General features: G+C 40.5%; 2 protein-coding genes across 4 annotated transcripts in view; both read left to right on the top strand.

Moving 5' to 3' along the window:
- The first annotated feature begins 12,019 nt into the window (after positions 1–12,019).
- LOC115125303 (tubulin alpha chain) lies at positions 12,020–15,651 on the top strand. The gene is made up of 4 exons (XM_029654803.2): positions 12,020–12,105; positions 13,713–13,935; positions 14,122–14,270; positions 14,516–15,651. Exons 1-4 carry the CDS (start codon positions 12,103–12,105, stop codon positions 15,491–15,493), a joined length of 1,353 nt encoding a protein of 450 aa, XP_029510663.1. The 5' UTR covers positions 12,020–12,102; the 3' UTR covers positions 15,494–15,651.
- Positions 15,652–17,737: 2,086 nt separating this feature from the next.
- LOC115124546 (dnaJ homolog subfamily B member 6-like) overlaps positions 17,738–22,885 on the top strand; it is a 75,837-nt gene continuing 70,689 nt past the window's right edge. For 2 of the 3 annotated variants that reach the window (XM_065016229.1, XM_065016223.1), the window contains exons 1-2: positions 17,743–18,022; positions 22,221–22,310. In XM_065016229.1, the coding sequence (XP_064872301.1) occupies positions 22,246–22,310 (65 nt within the window). In that variant the 5' untranslated portion in view covers positions 17,743–18,022; positions 22,221–22,245. Of the gene's footprint in view, positions 18,023–22,220; positions 22,311–22,885 lie in introns of all 3 variants that reach the window. The other variant, XM_065016216.1, reaches the window with a different exon arrangement.

Below are 22,885 nucleotides of genomic sequence, written 5' to 3'. Positions count from 1 at the left end.
CTACATCCACCATCTACATCCACCATCTACATCCACCATCTACATCCATCATCTACATCCATTATCTACATCCATCATCTACATCCATCATCTACATCCATTATCTACATCCATCATCCATCAACTACATCCCTGTGACATCCACCATCTACATCCACCATCTACATCCATCATCTACAACCATTATCTACATCCACCATCTACATCCATCATCTACATCCATCATCTACATCCATTATCTACATCCATCATCCATCAACTACATCTGTGACATCCACCATCTACATCCACCATCTACATTCACCATCTACATCCACCATTTACATCCATCATCTACCTCCACCATCTACATCCATCATCTACATCCATCATCTACATCCATCATCCATATCTACATCCATCAGCTACATCCATCATCTACATCCATCATCTACATCCATTATCTACATCCATCATCCATCAACTACATCCACCATCTACATCCACCATCTACATCCATCATCTACATCCATCATCTACATCCATTATCTACATCCATCATCCATCTACATCCACCATCTACATCCACCATCTACATCCACCATCTACATCCATCATCTACATCCACCATCTACATCCTACATCCACCATCTACATCCATTATCTACATCCATCCATAATCTACATCCATCATTCTACATCCATCATCTATCCACCCCCATCATCTACATCCACCAATCATCCACCATCTACATCCATCATCTACATCCACCATCTACATCCTATATCCATCAACTACATCCATCATCTACATCTATGATCTACATCCACCATTTACATCAATCAACTACAGCCACCACCTACATCCACCATCTATATACACCATCTACATCCATCAGCTACATCCACCATCTACATCCACCATCTACATCCACCACCTACATCCATCAGCTACATCCATCAGCTACATCCATCAGCTACATCCACCATCTACATCCATCAACTACATCCATCATCTACATCACCATCTACATCCATCTACATCCATCATCTACATCCATCAACTACATCCTACATCCATTATCTATATCCATCATCTACATCCATCATCTACATCCATCATCTACATCCACCATCTACATCCATCATCTACATCCATCATCTACATCCACCATCTACATCCATCATCTACATCCACCATCTACATCCATCATCTACATCACCATCTACATCCATTATCTACATCCATCATCTACATCCATCATCTACATCCATCAACTACATCCATCAACTACATCCATCAACTACATCCTACATCCATCATCTACATCTACATCCATCAACTACATCCATCAACTACATCCTACATCCATCATCTACATCCTACATCCATTATCTACATCCATTATCTACATCCACCACCTACATTCACCATCTACATCCACCATCTACATCCACCATCTACATCCATCATCTACATCCATTATCTACATCCATCATCTACATCCACCATCTACATCCATTATCTACATCCACCATCTACATCCATCATCTACATCCATCATCTACATCCATCATCTACATCCACCATCTACATCCATCAACTACATCCATCAACTACATCCATCAACTACATCCATCATCTACATCCATCATCTACATCCATCATCTACATCCTACATTCTACATCCATCATCTACATCCATCATCTACATCCATCATCTACATCCATCATCTACATCCACCATCTACATACATCATCTACATCCACCATCTACATCCACCATCTACATCCACCATCTACATCCATCATCTACATCCATCATCTACATCCACCATCTACATCCTACATTCTACATCCATCATCTACATCCATCATCTACATCCATCATCTACATCCACCATCTACATCCACCATCTACATCCATCATCTACATCCATCAACTACATCCATCAACTACATCCTACATCCATCAACTACATCCATCATCTACATCCATCAACTACATCATCTACACCCATTCTCTACATCCATCATCTACATCCATCATCTACATCCATCATCTACATCCACCATCTACATCCACCATCTACATCCATCATCTACATCCATCACTACATCCATCAACTACATCCATCAACTACATCTACATCCATCAACTACATCCATCAACTACATCCACCATCTACATCCACCATCTACATCCATCATCTACATCCATCAACTACATCCATCAACTACATCCATCAACTACATCCTACATCCATCAACTCATCCATCATCTACATCCATCAACTACATCATCTACACCCATTCTCTACATCCATCATCTACATCCATCATCTACATCATCATCTACATCTACATCCATCACTACATCCATCATCTACATCCATCAACTACATCCATCCATCAACTACATCCATCAACTACATCCATCTACATCCACCATCTACATCCATCATCTACATCCATCATCTACATCCATCAACTACATCCATCCACTACATCTACATCCATCATCTACATCCATCATCTACATCCATCACTCATCATCCACCCATTCTACATCCATCATCTACATCCATCATCTACATACATCATCTACATCACCATCTACATCCATCATCTACATCCTACATCCATCATCTACATCCATCATCTACATCCATCAACTACATCCTACATCCATCCATCCATCAACTACATCCATCAACTACATCCTACATCCATCATCTACATCCACCATCTACATCCATCATCTACATCCATCATCTACATCCATCATCTACATCCATTATCTACATCCACCATCTACATCCATCATCTACATCCATCATCTACATCCACCATCTACATCCATCATCTACATCATCAGCTACATCATCTACATCCACCATCTACATCCACCATCTACATCCACCATCTACATCCATCATCTACATCCATCATCTACATCCACCATCTACATCCACCATCTACATCCACCATCTACATCCATTATCTACATCCACCATCTACATCCATTATCTACATCCATTATCTACATCCACCATCTACATCCACCATCTACATCCATTATCTACATCCATTATCTACATCCACCATCTACATCCATCTACATCCACCATCTACATCCACCATCTACATCCATTATCTACATCCATTATCTACATCCACCATCTACATCCATTATCTACATCCATCATCTACATCCACCATCTACATCCATCATCTACATCCATCATCTACATCCACCATCTACATCCATTATCTACATCCATCATCTACATCCATTATCTACATCCATCATCTACATCCATCATCTACATCCACCATCTACATCCATCATCTACATCCATCATCTACATCCACCATCTACATCCATTATCTACATCCATCATCTACATCCATTATCTACATCCATCATCTACATCCATCATCTACATCCATCATCTACATCCACCATCTACATCCATCATCCATCAACTACATCCACCATCTACATCCACCATCTACATCCACCATCTACATCCACCATCTACATCCTACATTCTACATCCATCATCTACATCCTACCCCATCATCTACATCCATCAACTACATCCTACATTCTACATCCATCATCTACATCCTACCCCCACCATCTACATCCATCATCTACATCCATCAACTACATCCTACATTCTACATCCATCATCTACATCCACCATCTACATCCATCAACTACATCCTCCATTCTACATCCATCATCTACATCCTACCCCATCATCTACATCAATCATCTACATCCCCACCATTTACATCCATCATCTACATACCATCTACATCCATCAACTACATCCTACATTCTACATCCATCATCTACATCCTACATCCATCATCTACATAAATCAACTACATCCCACCATTTACATCCATCATCTACATCCATTATCTACATCCATCATCCATCAACTACATCCATCATCTACATCCACCATCTACATCCATCATCTACATCCATCATCTACATCCATCATCTACATCCATCATCTACATCCACCATCTCCACCATCTACATCCATTATCACATCCATCTACATCATCTACATCCACCATCTACATCCATCATCTACATCCATCATCCATCATCTACATCCACCATCTACATCCACCATCCATCATCTACATCCACCATCTACATCCATCATCTACATCCACCATCTACATCCACCATCTACATCCATCATCTACATCCACCATCCATCCATCTACATCCATCATCCATCAACTACATCCATCATCTACATCCATCCATCCACCATCTACATCCACCATCTACATCCACCATCTACATCCACCATCTCCATCATCTACATCCATCTACATCCATCATCTCTCCATCATCCATCCATTATCTACATCCATCATCCATCAATCTACATCCATTATCTACATCCACCATCTACATCCACCATCTACATCCATCATCTACATCCATTATCTACATCCACCATCTACATCCATCATCTACATCCATCATCTACATCCATCATCCTCATCCATCTACATCATCATCCATCATCTGACATCCACCATCCATCATCTACATCCATCTACATCCACCATTTACATCCATCATCTACATCCACCATCTACATCCATCATCTACATCCATCATCTACATCCATCATCTACATCCATCATCTACATCCATCATCTACATCCACCATCTACATCCACCATCTACATCCATCATCTACATCCATCATCTACATCCATCATCTACATCCACCATCTACATCCACCATCTACATCCATCATCTACATCCACCATCTACATCCATCCATCCATCATCCATCTACATCCATCATCTACATCCATCATCTACATCCACCATCTACATCCACCATCTACATCCACCATCTACATCCATCATCCATCCATCATCTACATCCATCATCTACATCCATCATCCATCCATCTACATCATCATCCATCTACATCCATCCACCATCCATCACCATCTACATCCATCATCTACAATCCATATCTACATCACCATCTACATCCATCATCTACATCCATCATCTACATCCATTATCTACATCATCATCATCTACATCCATCATCTACATCCATCTCATTCATCTACATCCACCCATCCATCATCATCCACCATCTACATCCATCATCTACATCCATCATCTACATCCATCATCCCTTATCTACATCCATCAACATCCATCATCTACATCCATCATCTACATCCATTATCTACATCCATCATCCATCAACTACATCCACCATCTACATCCACCATCTACATCCATCATCTACATCCATCATCTACATCCATTATCTACATCATCATCCATCAACTACATCCACCATCTACATCCACCATCTACATCACCATCTACATCCATCATCTACATCCACCATCACATCCTACATCCACCATCTACATCCCATCTCATCTACATCCATCATCTACATTCTACACCCATCATCTATATCCTACCCCCATCATCTACATCCACCTGACATCATCTACATCCATCAGCTACAAATACCATCTACATCCTATATCCATCAACTACATCCATCATCTACATCTATGATCTACATCCACCATTTACATCCACTACAGCCACCACCTACATCCACCATCATACACCATCTACATCCATCAGCTACATCCATCATCCATCAACTCATCCTGTGACATCCATCATCTACATCCACCATCCATCATCTACATCCATCCATCTACATTCTACATCCATCAGCTACATCCTACCCCCATCATCTACATCCATCATCTACATCCATCATCTACATCCACCATCTACATCCATCAACTACATCCATCAACTACATCCTACCCCATCATCTACATCCATCATCTACATCCATCAACTACATCCATCTACATCCATCTACATCCATCCATCATCTACATCCATCAACTACATCATCTACATCCCATTCTCTACATCCATCCATCTCGTCCACCATCTACATCCACCATCTACATCCATCAGCTACATCCATCATCTACATCCTACATCCATCAACTACATCCTACATTCCTCATCCATCATCTACATCCTACCTCCATCATCTACATCCATCACCTACATCCACCATCTACATCCATCAACCACATCCATCATCTACATCCATCACCTACATCCATCATTTACATCCGTCATCTTCATCCACCATCTACATCCACCATCTACATCCATTATCTACATCCATCAACTACATCCACGTGTACATCCTACATCCATCATCTACATCCATTATCTACATCTACATTCTACATCCTACATCCATCAACTACATCCATCATTCCTCATCCATCCTATATCCCCATCTACATCCACCATCTACATTCATCAACTACATCTACATCCTTCATCTACACATCCACCATCTACATCCACCATCTACATCCACCGTCTACATCCATCATCTACATCCATCATCTACATCCACCATCTACATCCATCATCTACATCCATCATCTACATCCACATACATCATCTACATCCCCATCATCTACATCCACCATCTACATCATCATCCATCTACATCCATCTACATCCACCATCTACATCCACCATCTACATCACCATCTACATCATCCATCATCTACATCCACCATACATCATCCATCCTACATCTACATCCATCATCTACATCCTACATCCATCATCCCATCATCTACATCCTACATCCATCAACTACATCCATCATCTACATCTATCATCTACATCCATCATCTACATCATCATCTACATCCATCTCATCATCTACATCCCATCATTCTACATCCATCATCTACATCCATCATCTACATCCATCATCTACATCCATCATCTACATCCACCATCTACATCCATCATCCATCCATCATCTACATCCATCATCTACATCCATCATCCATCACCATCATCCATCATCCATCATCTACATCCATCATCTACATCCATCATCTACATCCACCATCTACATCCATCATCTACATCACCATCTACATCCACCATCTACATCCACCATCTACATCCATTATCTACATCCATCATCTACATCCACCATCTACATCCATCATCTACATCCATCATCTACATCCATCATCTACATCCCTACCCATCTACATCCATCATCTACATCCATCATCTACATCCATCATCTACATCCACCATCTACATCCACCATCTACATCCATCATCTACATCCACCATCTACATCCATCATCTACATCCATCCATCCTACATTCTACATCCATCATCATCCACATCTACATCCACCATCCATCCATCATCTACATCCATCATCTACATCCTACATTCTCATCCATCATCTACATCCATCCATCTACATCCATCATCTACATCCATCATCTACATCCATCATCTACATCCATCATCTACATCCACCATCTACATCCATCAACTACATCATACATCCATCATCTACATCCTACCCCCATCATCTACATCTACATCCATCATCTACATCCATCATCCATTCTACATCCATCATCTACATCCATTCCCATCTACATCCATCATCCATCATCTACTACCATTATCTACATCCACCATCTACATCCATCATCTACATCCATCATCCATCCATCATCCATCATCCATCATCATACATCGACATCATCTCATCCACATCCATCCCATCTACATCCACCATCATCCATCATCATTCCATCTACATCTACATCCATCATCTACATCCATCATCTACATCCACCATCTACATCCATCATCTACATCCATCATCTACATCCACCATCTACATCCACCATCTACATCCACCATCTACATCCATTATCTACATCCACCATCTACATCCACCATCTACATCCACCATCTACATCCACCATCTACATCCATCATCTACATCCACCATCTACATCCATTATCTACATCCATCATCCATCAACTACATCCATCATCTACATCCATTATCTACATCCACCATCTACATCCACCATCTACATCCACCATCTACATCCACCATCTACATCCATCATCTACATCCATTATCTACATCCATCATCTACATCCATCATCTACATCCATTATCTACATCCATCATCCATCAACTACATCCACCAACGACATCCACCATCTACATCCACCATCTACATCCATCATCTACAACCATTATCTACATCCACCATCTACATCCATCATCTACATCCATCATCTACATCCATTATCTACATCCATCATCCATCAACTACATCCACCAACGACATCCACCATCTACATCCACCATCTACATTCACCATCTACATCCACCATTTACATCCATCATCTACCTCCACCATCTACATCCATCATCTACATCCATCATCTACATCCATCATCCCTTATCTACATCCATCAGCTACATCCATCATCTACATCCATCATCTACATCCATTATCTACATCCATCATCCATCAACTACATCCACCATCTACATCCACCATCTACATCCATCATCTACATCCATCATCTACATCCATTATCTACATCCATCATCCATCAACTACATCCACCATCTACATCCACCATCTACATCCACCATCTACATCCATCATCTACATCCACCATCTACATCCTACATCCACCATCTACATCCATTATCTACATCCTACATCCATAATCTACATCCTACATTCTACACCCATCATCTATATCCTACCCCCATCATCTACATCCACCAACGACATCCACCATCTACATCCATCAGCTACATCCACCATCTACATCCTATATCCATCAACTACATCCATCATCTACATCTATGATCTACATCCACCATTTACATCAATCAACTACAGCCACCACCTACATCCACCATCTATATACACCATCTACATCCATCAGCTACATCCATCATCCATCAACTACATCCACCAACGACATCCATCATCTACATCCACCATCTACATCCATTATCTACATCCATTATCTACATCCTACATTCTACATCCATCAGCTACATCCTACCCCCATCATCTACATCCATCATCTACATCCATCATCTACATCCACCATCTACATCCATCAACTACATCCATCAACTACATCCTACCCCCATCATCTACATCCACCGTCTACATCCATCAACTACATCCATCAACTACATCCATCAACTACATCCTACATCCATCATCTACATCCATCAACTACATCATCTACACCCATTCTCTACATCCTATATCCATCATCTACATCCACCATCTACATCCATCAGCTACATCCATCATCTACATCCTACATCCATCAACTACATCCTACATTCCTCATCCATCATCTACATCCTACCTCCATCATCTACATCCATCACCTACATCCACCATCTACATCCATCAACCACATCCATCATCTACATCCATCACCTACATCCATCATTTACATCCGTCATCTTCATCCACCATCTACATCCACCATCTACATCCATTATCTACATCCATCAACTACATCCACCGTGTACATCCTACATCCATCAACTACATCCATTATCTACATCCTACATTCTACATCCTACATCCATCAACTACATCCTACATTCCTCATCCATCACCTATATCCTACCCGCATAATCTACATCCACCATCTACATTCATCAACTACATCCTACATCCTTCATCTACATCCATCAACTACATCCACCATCTACATCCTACATCCATCGTCTACATCCATCAACTACATCCTACATCCACCATCTACATCCATCATCTACATCCATCATCTACACCCTACATACATCATCTACATCCTACCCCCATCATCTACATCCACCATCTACATCCATCATCCATCAACTACATCCACCAACGACATCCACCATCTACATCCGTAAGCTACATACACCATCTACATCCTACATCCATCAACTACATACATCATCTACATCCTACATTCTACATCCATCATCTATATCCTACCCCCATCATCTACATCCTACATCCATCAACTACATCCACCAACTACATCTATCATCTACATCCACCATCTACATCAATCAACTTCATCCACCACCTACATCCACCATCTACATCCATCATCCATCAACTTCATCCACCACCTACATCCATTATCTACATCCATCAACTACATCCACCGTCTACATCCTACATCCATCAACTACATCCATTATCTACATCCTACATTCTACATTCTACATCCACCATCTACATCCATCATCTACATCCATCAACTACATCCTACATCCATCATCTACATTCATCATCTACATCCACCATCTACATCCATCACCTACATCATCTACACCCATAATCTACATCCAACATCCATCATCTACATCCTACATCCATCATCTACATCCATCAGCTACATCCATCATCCATCATCTACATCCATCATCTATATTCATCATCTACATCCATCAACTACATCCTACATCCATCACCTACATCCATCATCTACATCCATCATCTACATCCACCATCTACATCCATCATCTACATCCACCATCTACATCCATCATCTACATCCATCATCTACATCCATCATCTACATCCATCCATCTACATCCACCATCTACATCCACCATCTACATCCATCATCTACATCCATCAACTACATCCACCATCTACATCCATCATCTACATCCATCAACTACATCCACCATCTACATCCACCATCTACATCCACCATCTACATCCATCAGCTACATCCACCATCTACATCCATCAACTACATCCACCATCTACATCCATCAACTACATCCACCATCTACATCCATCATCTACATCCTACATCCATCATCTACATCCATCATCTACATCCTACATCCATCATCTACATCCTACATCCATCATCTACATCCATCATCTACATCCTACATCCATCATCTACAGCCACCATCCATCCTCCTCTCCTCTCTCTCCTCTCCTCTCCTCTCCTCTCCTCTCCTCTCCTCTCCTCTCCTCCACCATCCCTCTCCCCTTTCGCCTACCCCATCCCTGTCCCCTGCACCATCCCTCTCCTCTCCTCCCCTCTCCCCTCCACCATCCCTCTCCCCTCTCCCCTCCACCATCCCTCTCCCCTTTCACCTACCCCATCCCTGTCCCTGCACCATCCCTGTCCCCTGCACCATCCCTCTCCTCTCCCCTACACCACCCTCTCCTCTCTCCTCTCCCCTCACCCCTTCTCTCCCCTCACCCCTCCCCCTTGTGTAGCCTCTCCATACCATCCAGCTGTCTCTGACTTCATGACAGCTAGAGCAGGGAGTGACTAGTGTTGTCTGTATCACCCCGTTCTACCACAGCCTCAGATATGACAGAACAATGGACCAATTGTTATCTGTCAACAAAAAAAAAAGATGTATCTTCAATAAATTAAACCGATCCCTGACTATTACCATTTTGAGGGTTATAACCACAAAAAAATTAATTTGGTTATGATTTGGTTATCATATCAGGAAGCCACCAGCATCTTCTTGTTTACATAAAAAGCTGCTTTTCTAAAAACCCTGTCTGCTATACAATTTATTTAGGCAATTTTGAGAAAGAGAACTGTTATTCAGTTTAACGTGGACTGTATTTTTCGGCTGTTGAAACAGTCAATGCACACTGTGTTTGACAGGCAGGCTGTGTCGAAATCTTCACAGACCCCACCCTATGTAGTACCTCCCGTAAAAGTGCCACAGTGTCAAATTACAAAAAAAGGATTTGAGTGGTGTGAAAACATCCACACACATACAATATGTGTGTATATATATATATATATATATATTTTTTTTACCAGATATTTCTAAGCAACTATCTCAGGCCAGGAAATGCTATCTCATAGTTCAACACACATTAGTCTTCCCTGCCAGGAAGCTGACTGTCTCACAGCTCAATACCCATAATTCTTCTCTGCATAGAGAAAGTGAACCCAGTCAGCCTCTGTCTGTGTGAAGGAGGAGGGGCTTGTTTCTTTTCATACCAACAGTGTCTCCCGCCGACCAGACTCTGCTGTAGCTTACTGCCTGTCTGTCTGCTTTCCAGGCATATAAAAACCCCACCTCTTCCTTTCTCGACAGTTCTGCCTTCTCTTCTGAATCCTCGACGTCAGCCTGTGAAGGAAAAGAAAACTAGACAAAATGGTGAGTGCTGACAGCTGACATAGATTCTTTCTTTCCTAAGGGAAATCTGTTATTCTGTTACATAAAGATCATATGATTCTCTGCATTTCCTCTCTTTTTTTTTTATATATATAGAGTTCAGATATTATGTTTACTACTGATAAGGGATAAATGTGATTTATTGTAAATTTAGGTAAAAAAAAAAGATATTATGCAAAATAAATCTGACAGAATGATAGCCAAACATCAAATGTGAGTAATGTTTTAGTGTTTAACTGTCTCTGTAATTAGTCATTGTTCTACTTGATCATAGACTATTCACTGTTTAGATAAAAAAAACTCAAATAGCTTACGAATAGAAACATTATTTTTCTGTAGATTTTTAATTTTTTAAAAACATGTTTTTATGATATTTTTGCAATTGTGAGAGAAGGATGAAATGATTGAGTACAAAGGAGAACAGGGAGGAGCAGTCTGGGATGGTAGCCATTTTCTCTGTTAGGATCTTGTGAGAGATATCTCTGGCTGAAACACTGCAATGGGTGTGCAGCTGGACCGGACAGAGGGAAGAGAGGAGGAGTAGTGGGAGGAGTAAGGGGAGTGGCCCACAGTAACAAGGCACACCTTATCCTCTTCTGGTCCTCTGCTCTTAAAGAGACAGGGCCATTAAAAAAAAAACGGTAACTCGTCAAAATGGCAGATAGAGGATTTGAAAAGATGGCGTTGGACATTCCTATGGGGGAAATAAAATGGGGGAAAGAATGGGGTTTTGGAATAGACGCCAAAAATAAGGTCTGAGGTTAACACAGGCTTAGGAGATCTGGTACGTTTTGTTCTATGAGATAATATCAGTCAGTTATTAAAACCTTTATGAATTATAAAGCCTTTATATGTTTTAATGACATAAATTTAAAAAAAAGTGATTATTATTTTCATAGAACAAAATGTAAAACATATCCTAAGCCTGTGTTAACCTCAGACCTTATTTTCAGCATTTTCTATTAAAAAGAAAAAAAACACACATTAATTTGCCCGTAGGCTTTAGGCCAACGAGCGAGTTAGTCTCTGTTAATGGCTACAAAAAATACGCCATATACTCAAGATGGCGGTCACACTTGTTAGCCGAATCCAACCGGGATAGCCTAGTGTAGCCAATGACTTTGCTTAAATGTCATTGTGCTTAATGGGTGATTTATTCTTTACATTTCACTTTCACTTTCAATAGGGACCTTACAGTAATATATTGATGATTGCTTTTTGCAGCCATTACAATTACAATCGAGACTGTCTGAAATTGGCCTTTCAAAACTTTATTTGATCAATTCACTCCTTCAACACTCCAACTTCACTGTCTTAAATGTGTATACACCTGATTTGTATAGGGGCGGCAGGGTAGCGTAGTGGTTAGAGCGTTGGACTCGTAACCGGAAGGTTGCAAGTTCAAACCCCCGAGCTGACAAGGTACAAATCTGTCGTTCTGCCCCTCAACAGGCAGTTAACCCACTGTTCCTAGGCCGTCATTGAAAATAAGAATTTGTTCTTAACTGACTTGCCTGGTTAAATAAAGGTAAAATAAAATTTGATTCAAGTTTCCATGTGGTTGATCTCTTGTACCTCCTCTCTTTCAGCGTGAGTGTATTTCCATGCATGTGGGCCAAGCCGGAGTCCAGATGGGTAACGCCTGTTGGGAGCTGTACTGCCTGGAGCATGGGATCCAGCCGGACGGACAGATGCCCAGTGACAAGACTTGTGGAGGTGGAGACGACTCCTTCAACACCTTCTTCAGTGAGACTGGAGCTGGAAAGCATGTCCCCCGAGCCATCTTCGTTGACCTGGAGCCCACTGTCATCGGTAAGATGAGACAAACTAGAGAAAGTTCATCTTTGAATGTGCTGTTTTGATTATTCTGTCCAAAGATATTCTGAATATTCGGATATTCCAAACATTCAGATATTAGGATTTACGAATATTCCGGATACTTGGATTTTCTCATATTTGCAATATCCTGACATTTCGGAATTTACCTTTGTCTTTTAGATGAGGTGAGGACAGGTACCTATCGCCAGCTGTTCCACCCTGAGCAGCTCATTACGGGTAAGGAGGATGCTGCCAACAACTACGCCCGCGGTCACTACACCATCGGCAAGGAGATCATTGACCTGGTTCTGGACAGGACACGCAAACTGGTGAGTCATCATTCTTGATAACATAGAGTTCTACCTATGGTTCTGCTTAAGGGACAGGGTTCTAGATGGGTTTTAAAGGTTATGTGTAGGCTAATAAGGTTCTACCTGGAACCATGAAAGGGATCATCTATAAAAGGACGAGCCAAAAACCTTTTATGTTTCTGGGTAAAACTGGGCAAAACGGTTCTCCATTGTATTCTTACTGGCGTAACATCATATGTTAATTGTACCATTTCTCCATTCAGGCTGACCAGTGTACAGGTCTCCAGGGGTTCCTCATCTTCCACAGCTTCGGAGGAGGCACCGGTTCTGGTTTCACCTCCCTGCTGATGGAACGTCTGTCTGTGGACTACGGAAAGAAGTCTAAGCTTGAGTTCGCCGTTTACCCAGCTCCCCAGGTGTCCACGGCTGTGGTGGAGCCCTACAACTCCATCCTGACCACTCACACCACCCTGGAACACTCTGACTGTGCCTTCATGGTGGACAACGAGGCCATCTATGACATCTGCCGCAGGAACCTCGACATTGAGCGTCCCTCGTACACCAACCTCAACAGGCTCATTGGTCAGATCGTCTCCTCCATCACTGCCTCCCTGCGTTTCGATGGAGCCCTGAATGTTGATCTGACAGAGTTCCAGACCAACTTGGTGCCCTACCCCCGTATCCACTTCCCTCTGGCCACATATGCCCCGGTCATCTCCGCTGAGAAGGCCTATCACGAGCAGCTGTCAGTCGCTGACATCACCAACGCCTGCTTCGAGCCAGCCAATCAGATGGTGAAGTGTGACCCTCGTCACGGCAAGTACATGGCCTGCTGTCTCCTGTACCGTGGTGACGTTGTTCCCAAAGATGTCAACTCTGCCATCGCTGCCATCAAGACCAAACGTACCATCCAGTTTGTGGACTGGTGTCCCACTGGCTTCAAGGTGGGTATCAACTACCAGCCCCCAACAGCGGTTCCTGGAGGAGACCTGGCCAAGGTCCAGAGGGCTGTGTGCATGCTGAGTAACACCACAGCCATCGCTGAGGCCTGGGCCCGTCTGGACCACAAGTTTGACCTGATGTATGCCAAGAGAGCCTTTGTGCACTGGTACGTTGGTGAGGGCATGGAGGAGGGAGAGTTCTCTGAGGCCAGGGAGGACATGGCAGCCCTGGAGAAGGACTATGAAGAGGTGGGCACTGACAGCGTGGGAGAAGAGGATGAGGAGGGAGAGGAATATTAAAGGGTTTAACAAACTAGGTGTTTGCCATCCTACATTCCAACACCGTTGGAGTCCTACACTTAGCGTGACAGCAACACATTCCCCACTGTCGTGGTAACAGTCTCTGTTACACCTAGTCATGTTGTGTCAGGGTTCTCAATAAACGCATCATAAACCAACTCCTCTGTAACTGTACGTGGTTATTTTTAGTCTCAACGATCACTATGTGATTGACTTTCAAATCAGCAGCCCATAAGAACTAAGGCTTTGAAAAGTGCTGCAGCTTCACATAACATTGTTTTATGTCTGCTAGAGTAGAACAGGTTTGATGTCTACTAGACTAGAACAGGTTTGATGTCTGCTAGAGTAGAACAGGTTTGATGTCTACTAGACTAGAACAGGTTTGATGTCTACTAGACTAGAACAGGTTTGATGTCTGCTAGAGTAGAACAGGTTTGATGTCTACTAGACTAGAACAGGTTTGATGTCTGCTAGAGTAGAACAGGTTTGATGTCTGCTAGAGTAGAACAGGTTTGATGTCTGCTAGACTAGAACAGGTTTGATGTCTGCTAGAGTAGAACAGGTTTGATGTCTGCTAGAGTAGAACAGGTTTGATGTCAGGTTTACTAGACTAGAACAGGTTTGATGTCTGCTAGAGTAGAACAGGTTTGATGTCTGCTAGAGTAGAACAGGTTTGATGTCTGCTAGAGTAGAACAGGTTTGATGTCTGCTAGAGTAGAACAGGTTTGATGTCTGCTAGAGTAGAACAGGTTTGATGTCTACTAGACTAGAACAGGTTTGATGTCTGCTAGAGTAGAACAGGTTTGATGTCTGCTAGAGTAGAACAGGTTTGATGTCTGCTAGACTAGAACAGGTTTGATGTCTGCTAGAGTAGAACAGGTTTGATGTCTGCTAGACTAGAACAGGTTTGATTTCTGCTAGATTAGAACAGGTTTGATGTCTGCTAGAGTAGAACAGGTTTGATGTCTGCTAGACTAGAACAAGTTTGATGTCTACTAGACTAGAACAGGTTTGATGTCTACTAGACTAGAACAGGCTTTATGTCTGCTAGACTAGAACAGGCTTTATGTCTGCTAGACTAGAACAGGTTTGATGTCTACTAGACTAGAACAAGTTTGATGTCTACTAGACTAGAACAGACTTTATGTCTACTAGACTAGAACAGGTTTGATGTCTGCTAGACTAGAACAGGTTTGATGTCTACTAGACTAGAACAGGTTTGATGTCTACTAGACTAGAACAGGTTTGATGTCTACTAGACTAGAACAGGTTTGATGTCTACTAGACTAGAACAGACTTTATGTCTACTAGACTAGAACAGGTTTGATGTCTGCTAGACTAGAACAGGTTTGATGTCTACTAGATTAGAACAGACTTTATGTCTACTAGACTAGAACAGGTTTGATGTCTGCTAGACTAGAACAGGTTTGATGTCTACTAGACTAGAACAGGTTTGATGTCTGCTAGACTAGAACAGGCTTTATGTCTGCTAGAGTAGTACAGGCCTAGAAGGTATACAGTTTAAGTCACACCCAGAGATGTTAGTACAACTATGAACTCTAAAATGTCACTCCACACACAGATTCAGATGGAAAAGCGACATAGATGTTTAATTTAAGGATTCTTAAAAAAAGTGCACTATGTTGGCTACTTACACAGTGTTTTATACATGTTCACTATGAAGAAGAAGACTAGAATAATTTCAATATGAAATGTCTAAGCAGCGTTTTCATAGTGCTCTGCATATTTCCATAAATGTTCTTATAACATTATACAATGTCCAGACCAACGGCTGTTCTTCTGCTATTTCTTTATCCAGCCACTAGATGGCAGCAGTGACAACTGAAGGACCGTGAGTGATTCTCTACTATCAGCAGCCTGTGTGGAAATGGCTCTTGAACTGTTAACTTTTAGCATTACTGCCAAATCAAGAAATGTAGGAATTACGCTTAATTAAATCCTTACACGAAGCATTTTTGTATAATAAATCATGGAGGTATATATAGCTTTCAAATTAAAATGTTTGGTACTGTATCTAATTCAGTTCACTCTGGTATATGTGATTACGTTTAGTTATGTTCCCTTGAGTTGGGTTAGTTGCCTAAATGCCGATATATAATTGTTTTCCTCTAGTAATTTGTAGACCTACATTGATCACAATGCAACTATCAGACTGGGCGGGGAGAAGTGTAGTGGTAAAACACTGGCATGTTCTAGACGTTCTATTTTCCTCACTGTCGACGCTCAGCTGACTGTGACGTGGTCATGTGGAGATATACCAAGAGACGGTCGAGGTGTCGAGGTAGGGGGACTGCGGCGTTATGGTGCGGGCCAGGCCACAGAGGAATACGGGCAACGAATTCACTATAGGAGCCTTTAGACATTCTGAAATACTGTATAATTCTTCCGTGGACAGTTGGACCCACCTCTGTTCGCCTGTCTCGAAGCTCTCCATAATCATTAATTTCCCATTTTCAATTAAGAAGAGAGATTGAGACACCGACAGCAGTTGCTGGTACTCCTAAAAAGGTACAGTAGGCTATCCATATTCATTATCCTTTCATGCGTAGGCGTATTTCTTTTGCGTGTGGACTTTCTGTCAAGTTATGTAGCCTACCAGTTGTCTTTCTCTTTCAGCTCGGGTCCAGACAATACACATCGCCATTCCAATGTTCGGTTCCCTACACGCTTAACACATGAGGCAATATTTAGTTACAATGTGTCCACGTCTTAAAATTGAAACATTTGTCTAGTCTGAAACGTTCCAATTTTCAAGTGTAACGTATCGTTTAAATCTCACAGCCTAGCTCCGGCGGCCCGACGCATGTGTTGTGTGTGTGTGTGTGTGTGTGTGTATGTGTGTGTGTTGGTGGCAGCTGTCATATGTCAGGTCTCTCTCTCGGGAGGAGCTGGAAATAACCAAATAATATTGTTGTCGGGCTTCCAGAGAACTCAGAGGCACATTGCCAACCTCAGGGGGAATACCCGTGGATGGTCACTGTCATTAGTTTACCCCACAGGTCCAGCTGCCAGCGGTTTATTCTGTTGGTGCTGGAAAGATTGATACAGGCTACATAACGGTCCACTCTGAATGATATCATTAGTCATTGTAGATGCATGAGCCCACGAGTCATATCCCGCCATTTAAATACAAAAGATAAATAAATGTTAAATAACATAAACAGTGTATCAGTACAGTAATACAACTGGACTAGTGGGTTAAATAACATAAACAGTGTATCAGTACAGTAATACAACTGGACTAGTGGGTTAAATAACATAAACAGTGTATCAGTACAGTAATACAACTGGACTAGTGGGTTAAATAACATAAACAGTGTATCAGTACAGTAATACAACTGGACTAGTGGGTTAAATAACAGAAACAGTGTATCAGTACAGTAATACAACTGGACTAGTGGGTTAAATAACATAAACAGTGTATCAGTACAGTAATACAACTGGACTAGTGGGTTAAATAACATAAACAGTGTTTCAGTACAGTAATACAACTGGACTAGTGGGTTAAATAACATAAACAGTGTATCAGTACAGTAATACAACTGGACTAGTGGGTTAAATAACATAAACAGTGTATCAGTACAGTAATACAACTGGACTAGTGGGTTAAATAACATAAACAGTGTATCAGTACAGTAATACAACTGGACTAGTGGGTTAAATAACATAAACAGTGTATCAGTACAGTAATACAACTGGACTAGTGGGTTAAATAACATAAACAGTGTATCAGTACAGTAATACAACTGGACTAGTGGGTTAAATGACATAAACAGTGTATCAGTACAGTAATACAACTGGACTAGTGGGTTAAATGAAACAGTGTTAAATACAACTGGACTAGTGGGTTAAATAAACAGTGTTTCAGTACAGTAATACAACTGGACTAGTGGGTTAAATAACATAAACAGTGTATCAGTACAGTAATACAACTGGACTAGTGGGTTAAATAACATAAACAGTGTATCAGTACAGTAATACAACTGGACTAGTGGGTTAAATAACATAAACAGTGTATCAGTACAGTAATACAACTGGACTAGTGGGTTAAATAACATAAACAGTGTATCAGTACAGTAATACAACTGGACTAGTGGGTTAAATAACATAAACAGTGTATCAGTACAGTAATACAACTGGACTAGTGGGTTAAATGACATAAACAGTGTATCAGTACAGTAATACAACTGGACTAAAAAAAAATGTAAAAGAAAATGCCATTAAACAGTAATATGATGCTTCCTATTATAAGTTATCCTATTATAAGTTATCCTATTATAAGTTGTCCTATTACAAGTTTCCAGTAATACAACTGGACTAGTGGGTTTATAAGTTATCCTATTATAAAAGTTATCCTACATTATAAGTTTATCCTACATTATAAGTGGGTTGTCCTATTATAAGTTATCCTATTATAAGTTGTCCTATTATAAGTTATCCTATTATAAGTTGTCCTATTATAAGTTGTCCTATTATAAGTTATCCTATTATAAGTTGTCCTATTATAAGTTATCCTATTATAAGTTGTCAGTGTATCTATTATAAGTGGGTTAAATCCTATTATAACTGGTTGTCCATAGTGTATATAAGTTATCCTATTATAAGTTGTCCTATTATAAGTTATCCAGTATTACAAGTTATCCTATTATAAGTAGTCCTATTATAAGTTGTCCTATTATAAGTTATCCTCAGTTATAAGTTATCCTATTATAAGTTATCCTATTATAAGTTGTCCTATTATAAGTTATCCTATTATAAGTTGTCCTATTATAAGTTATCCTATTATAAGTTGTCCTCATTATAAGTTATCCTATTATAAGTGTTGTAATCCTATTATAAGTTATCTACAGTAATACTGGACTAGTGGGTTAAATATCCTATTATAAGTTGTCCTATTATAAGTAATCCTAGTGTTAAGTTAACATAAACAGGTATTATAAGTTATCCTATTATAAGTTGTAATCCTATTATAAGTTATCCTATTATAAGTTATCCTATTATGTTATCCTATTATAAGTTGTCCTATTATAAGTTATCCTATTATAAGTTGTCCTAGTTATAAGTTATCCTATTATAAGTTGTCCTATTATAAGTTATCCTATTACAAGTTATCCTATTATAAGTAGTCCTATTATAAGTTGTCCTAGTTTATTATAAGTTAAGTTATCCTATTATAAGTTGTTATCCTATTATAAGTTATCCTATTATAAGTTGTCCTATTATAAGTTATCCTATTATAAGTTGTCCTATTATAAGTTATCCTATTATAAGTTGTCCTATTATAAGTTGTCCTATTCCTATTATAAGTTATCCTATTATAAGTTGTCCTATTATAAGTTATCCTATTATAAGTTGTCCTATTATAAGTTGTCCTATTATAAGTTATCCTATTATAAGTTGTCCTATTATAAGTTATCCTATTATAAGTTATCCTATTATAAGTTATCCTATTATAAGTTGTCCTATTATAAGTTGTCCTATTATATCTATTATAATTACAAGTTGTCCTATTTATCCTATTATAAGATATCCTATTATAAGTTATCCTATTATAAGATATCCTATTATAAGTTGTTATCCTATTATAAGTTGTCCTATTATAAGTTGTCCTATTATAAGATATCCTATTATAAGTTATATTATAAGTTGTCCTATTATAAGTTATCCTATTTGTCCTATTATAAGTTATCCTATTATAAGTTATCCTATTATAAGTTATCCTATTATAAGTTATCCTATTATAAGTTATCCTATTATAAGTTATCCTATTATATTATAAGTTGTCCTATTATAAGTTATCCTATTATAAGTTATCCTATTATAAGTTATCCTATTATAAGTTATTATAAGTTATCCTATTATAAGTTATCTTAAGCTTTTTAGTATGTCACAAGATGATATGAAATGGGACACACACTTACAGTCAAGAAGGTGAACTGAACTCTAACCACACTCTAACCACTAGTCAACTACGCTACGGCCCCTGGGATGCCGCCTCTACACTTTCTAACCACTAGGCTACCCTACCACCTCTACACCCTAACCACTAGGCTACCTGCCACCTCTACACTCTAACCACTAAGATACCCATCAAAAATGGCTACTGAGAACGCTGCCACCTCTACACTCTAACCACTAGGCTACCCTGCCACCTCTACATTCTAACCACTAGGCTACGCCTGCCACCTCTACACTCTAACCACTAGGCTACCCTGCCTCCTCTACACTCTAACCACTAGGCAAGATGTGTAAATGAGATGGACGCTGCCACCTCTACACTCTAACCACTAGGCTACACTGCCACCTCTACACTCTAACCACTAGGCTACACTGCCACCTCTACACTCTAACCACTAGGCTACTGTTTGCCACCTCTACACTCTAACCACTAGGCTACCTGCCATCTCTACACTCTAACCACTAGGCTACCCTGCCTTCTCTACACTCTAACCACTAGGCTACCCTGCCACCTCTACACTCTAACCACTAGGCTAAGCTGCCACCTCTACACTCTAACCACTAGGCTACCCTGCCACCTCTACACTCTAACCACTAGGCTACACTGCCGCCACCCCTATATGAGATGGGTCGTACAGTTACCGTAAAGGGTCTAAACAGATTCGTTCACAGACCACTTGATGCCTTTGAGAAACCACTTGAGTGTATTCTACTCTGATGAGGTTGTTGTTGTTGTTGTCGTCAACAGTTGCAGTGGGGTGAGTGAAGAAGACATGACGGATTATTATGATGTTCTGGGAGTGTCACGAAGCGCCTCTCCGGAGGACGTTAAGAAGGCGTAAGTACATGATTCATGCTTTAATATTTTAATATTCGACCGGGTCAGTCTTATTGAGATTAAACATCCTCTTTTACAAGACAGACTTGACCAAAATAGCAGCAATACAAAGGTTTTTCAAACACATTAACAATATAAAACACAAAGCAGTTTAAAAAACAAAAACAACAACGTACATTTAAACATTGACCAGCTGCTTTGGGGAGGTGTACACAACTTCTAGAGGTCAAAACATTGACCAGCTGCTTTGGGGAGGTGTACACAACTTCTAGAGGTCAAAACATTGACCAGCTGCTTTGGGGAGGTGTGAAGAAGACATGACGGATTATTATGATGTTCTGGTACACAACTTCTAGAGGTCAAAACATTGACCAGCTGCTTTGGGGAGGTGTACACAACTTCTAGAGGTCAAAACATTGACCAGCTGCTTTGGGGAGGTGTACACAGCATCTAGAGGTCAAAACATTGACCAGCTGCTTTGGGGAGGTGTACACAGCATCTAGAGGTCAAAACATTGACCAGCTGCTTTGGGGAGGTGTACACAACTTCTAGAGGTCAAAACATTGACCAGCTGC

Source organism: Oncorhynchus nerka, linkage group LG3 (genome assembly GCF_034236695.1).
Source record: "Oncorhynchus nerka isolate Pitt River linkage group LG3, Oner_Uvic_2.0, whole genome shotgun sequence".
NCBI classification, from domain to species: Eukaryota; Metazoa; Chordata; class Actinopteri; order Salmoniformes; family Salmonidae; genus Oncorhynchus; species Oncorhynchus nerka.
This window is presented reverse-complemented; position numbering and strand designations above follow the sequence as displayed.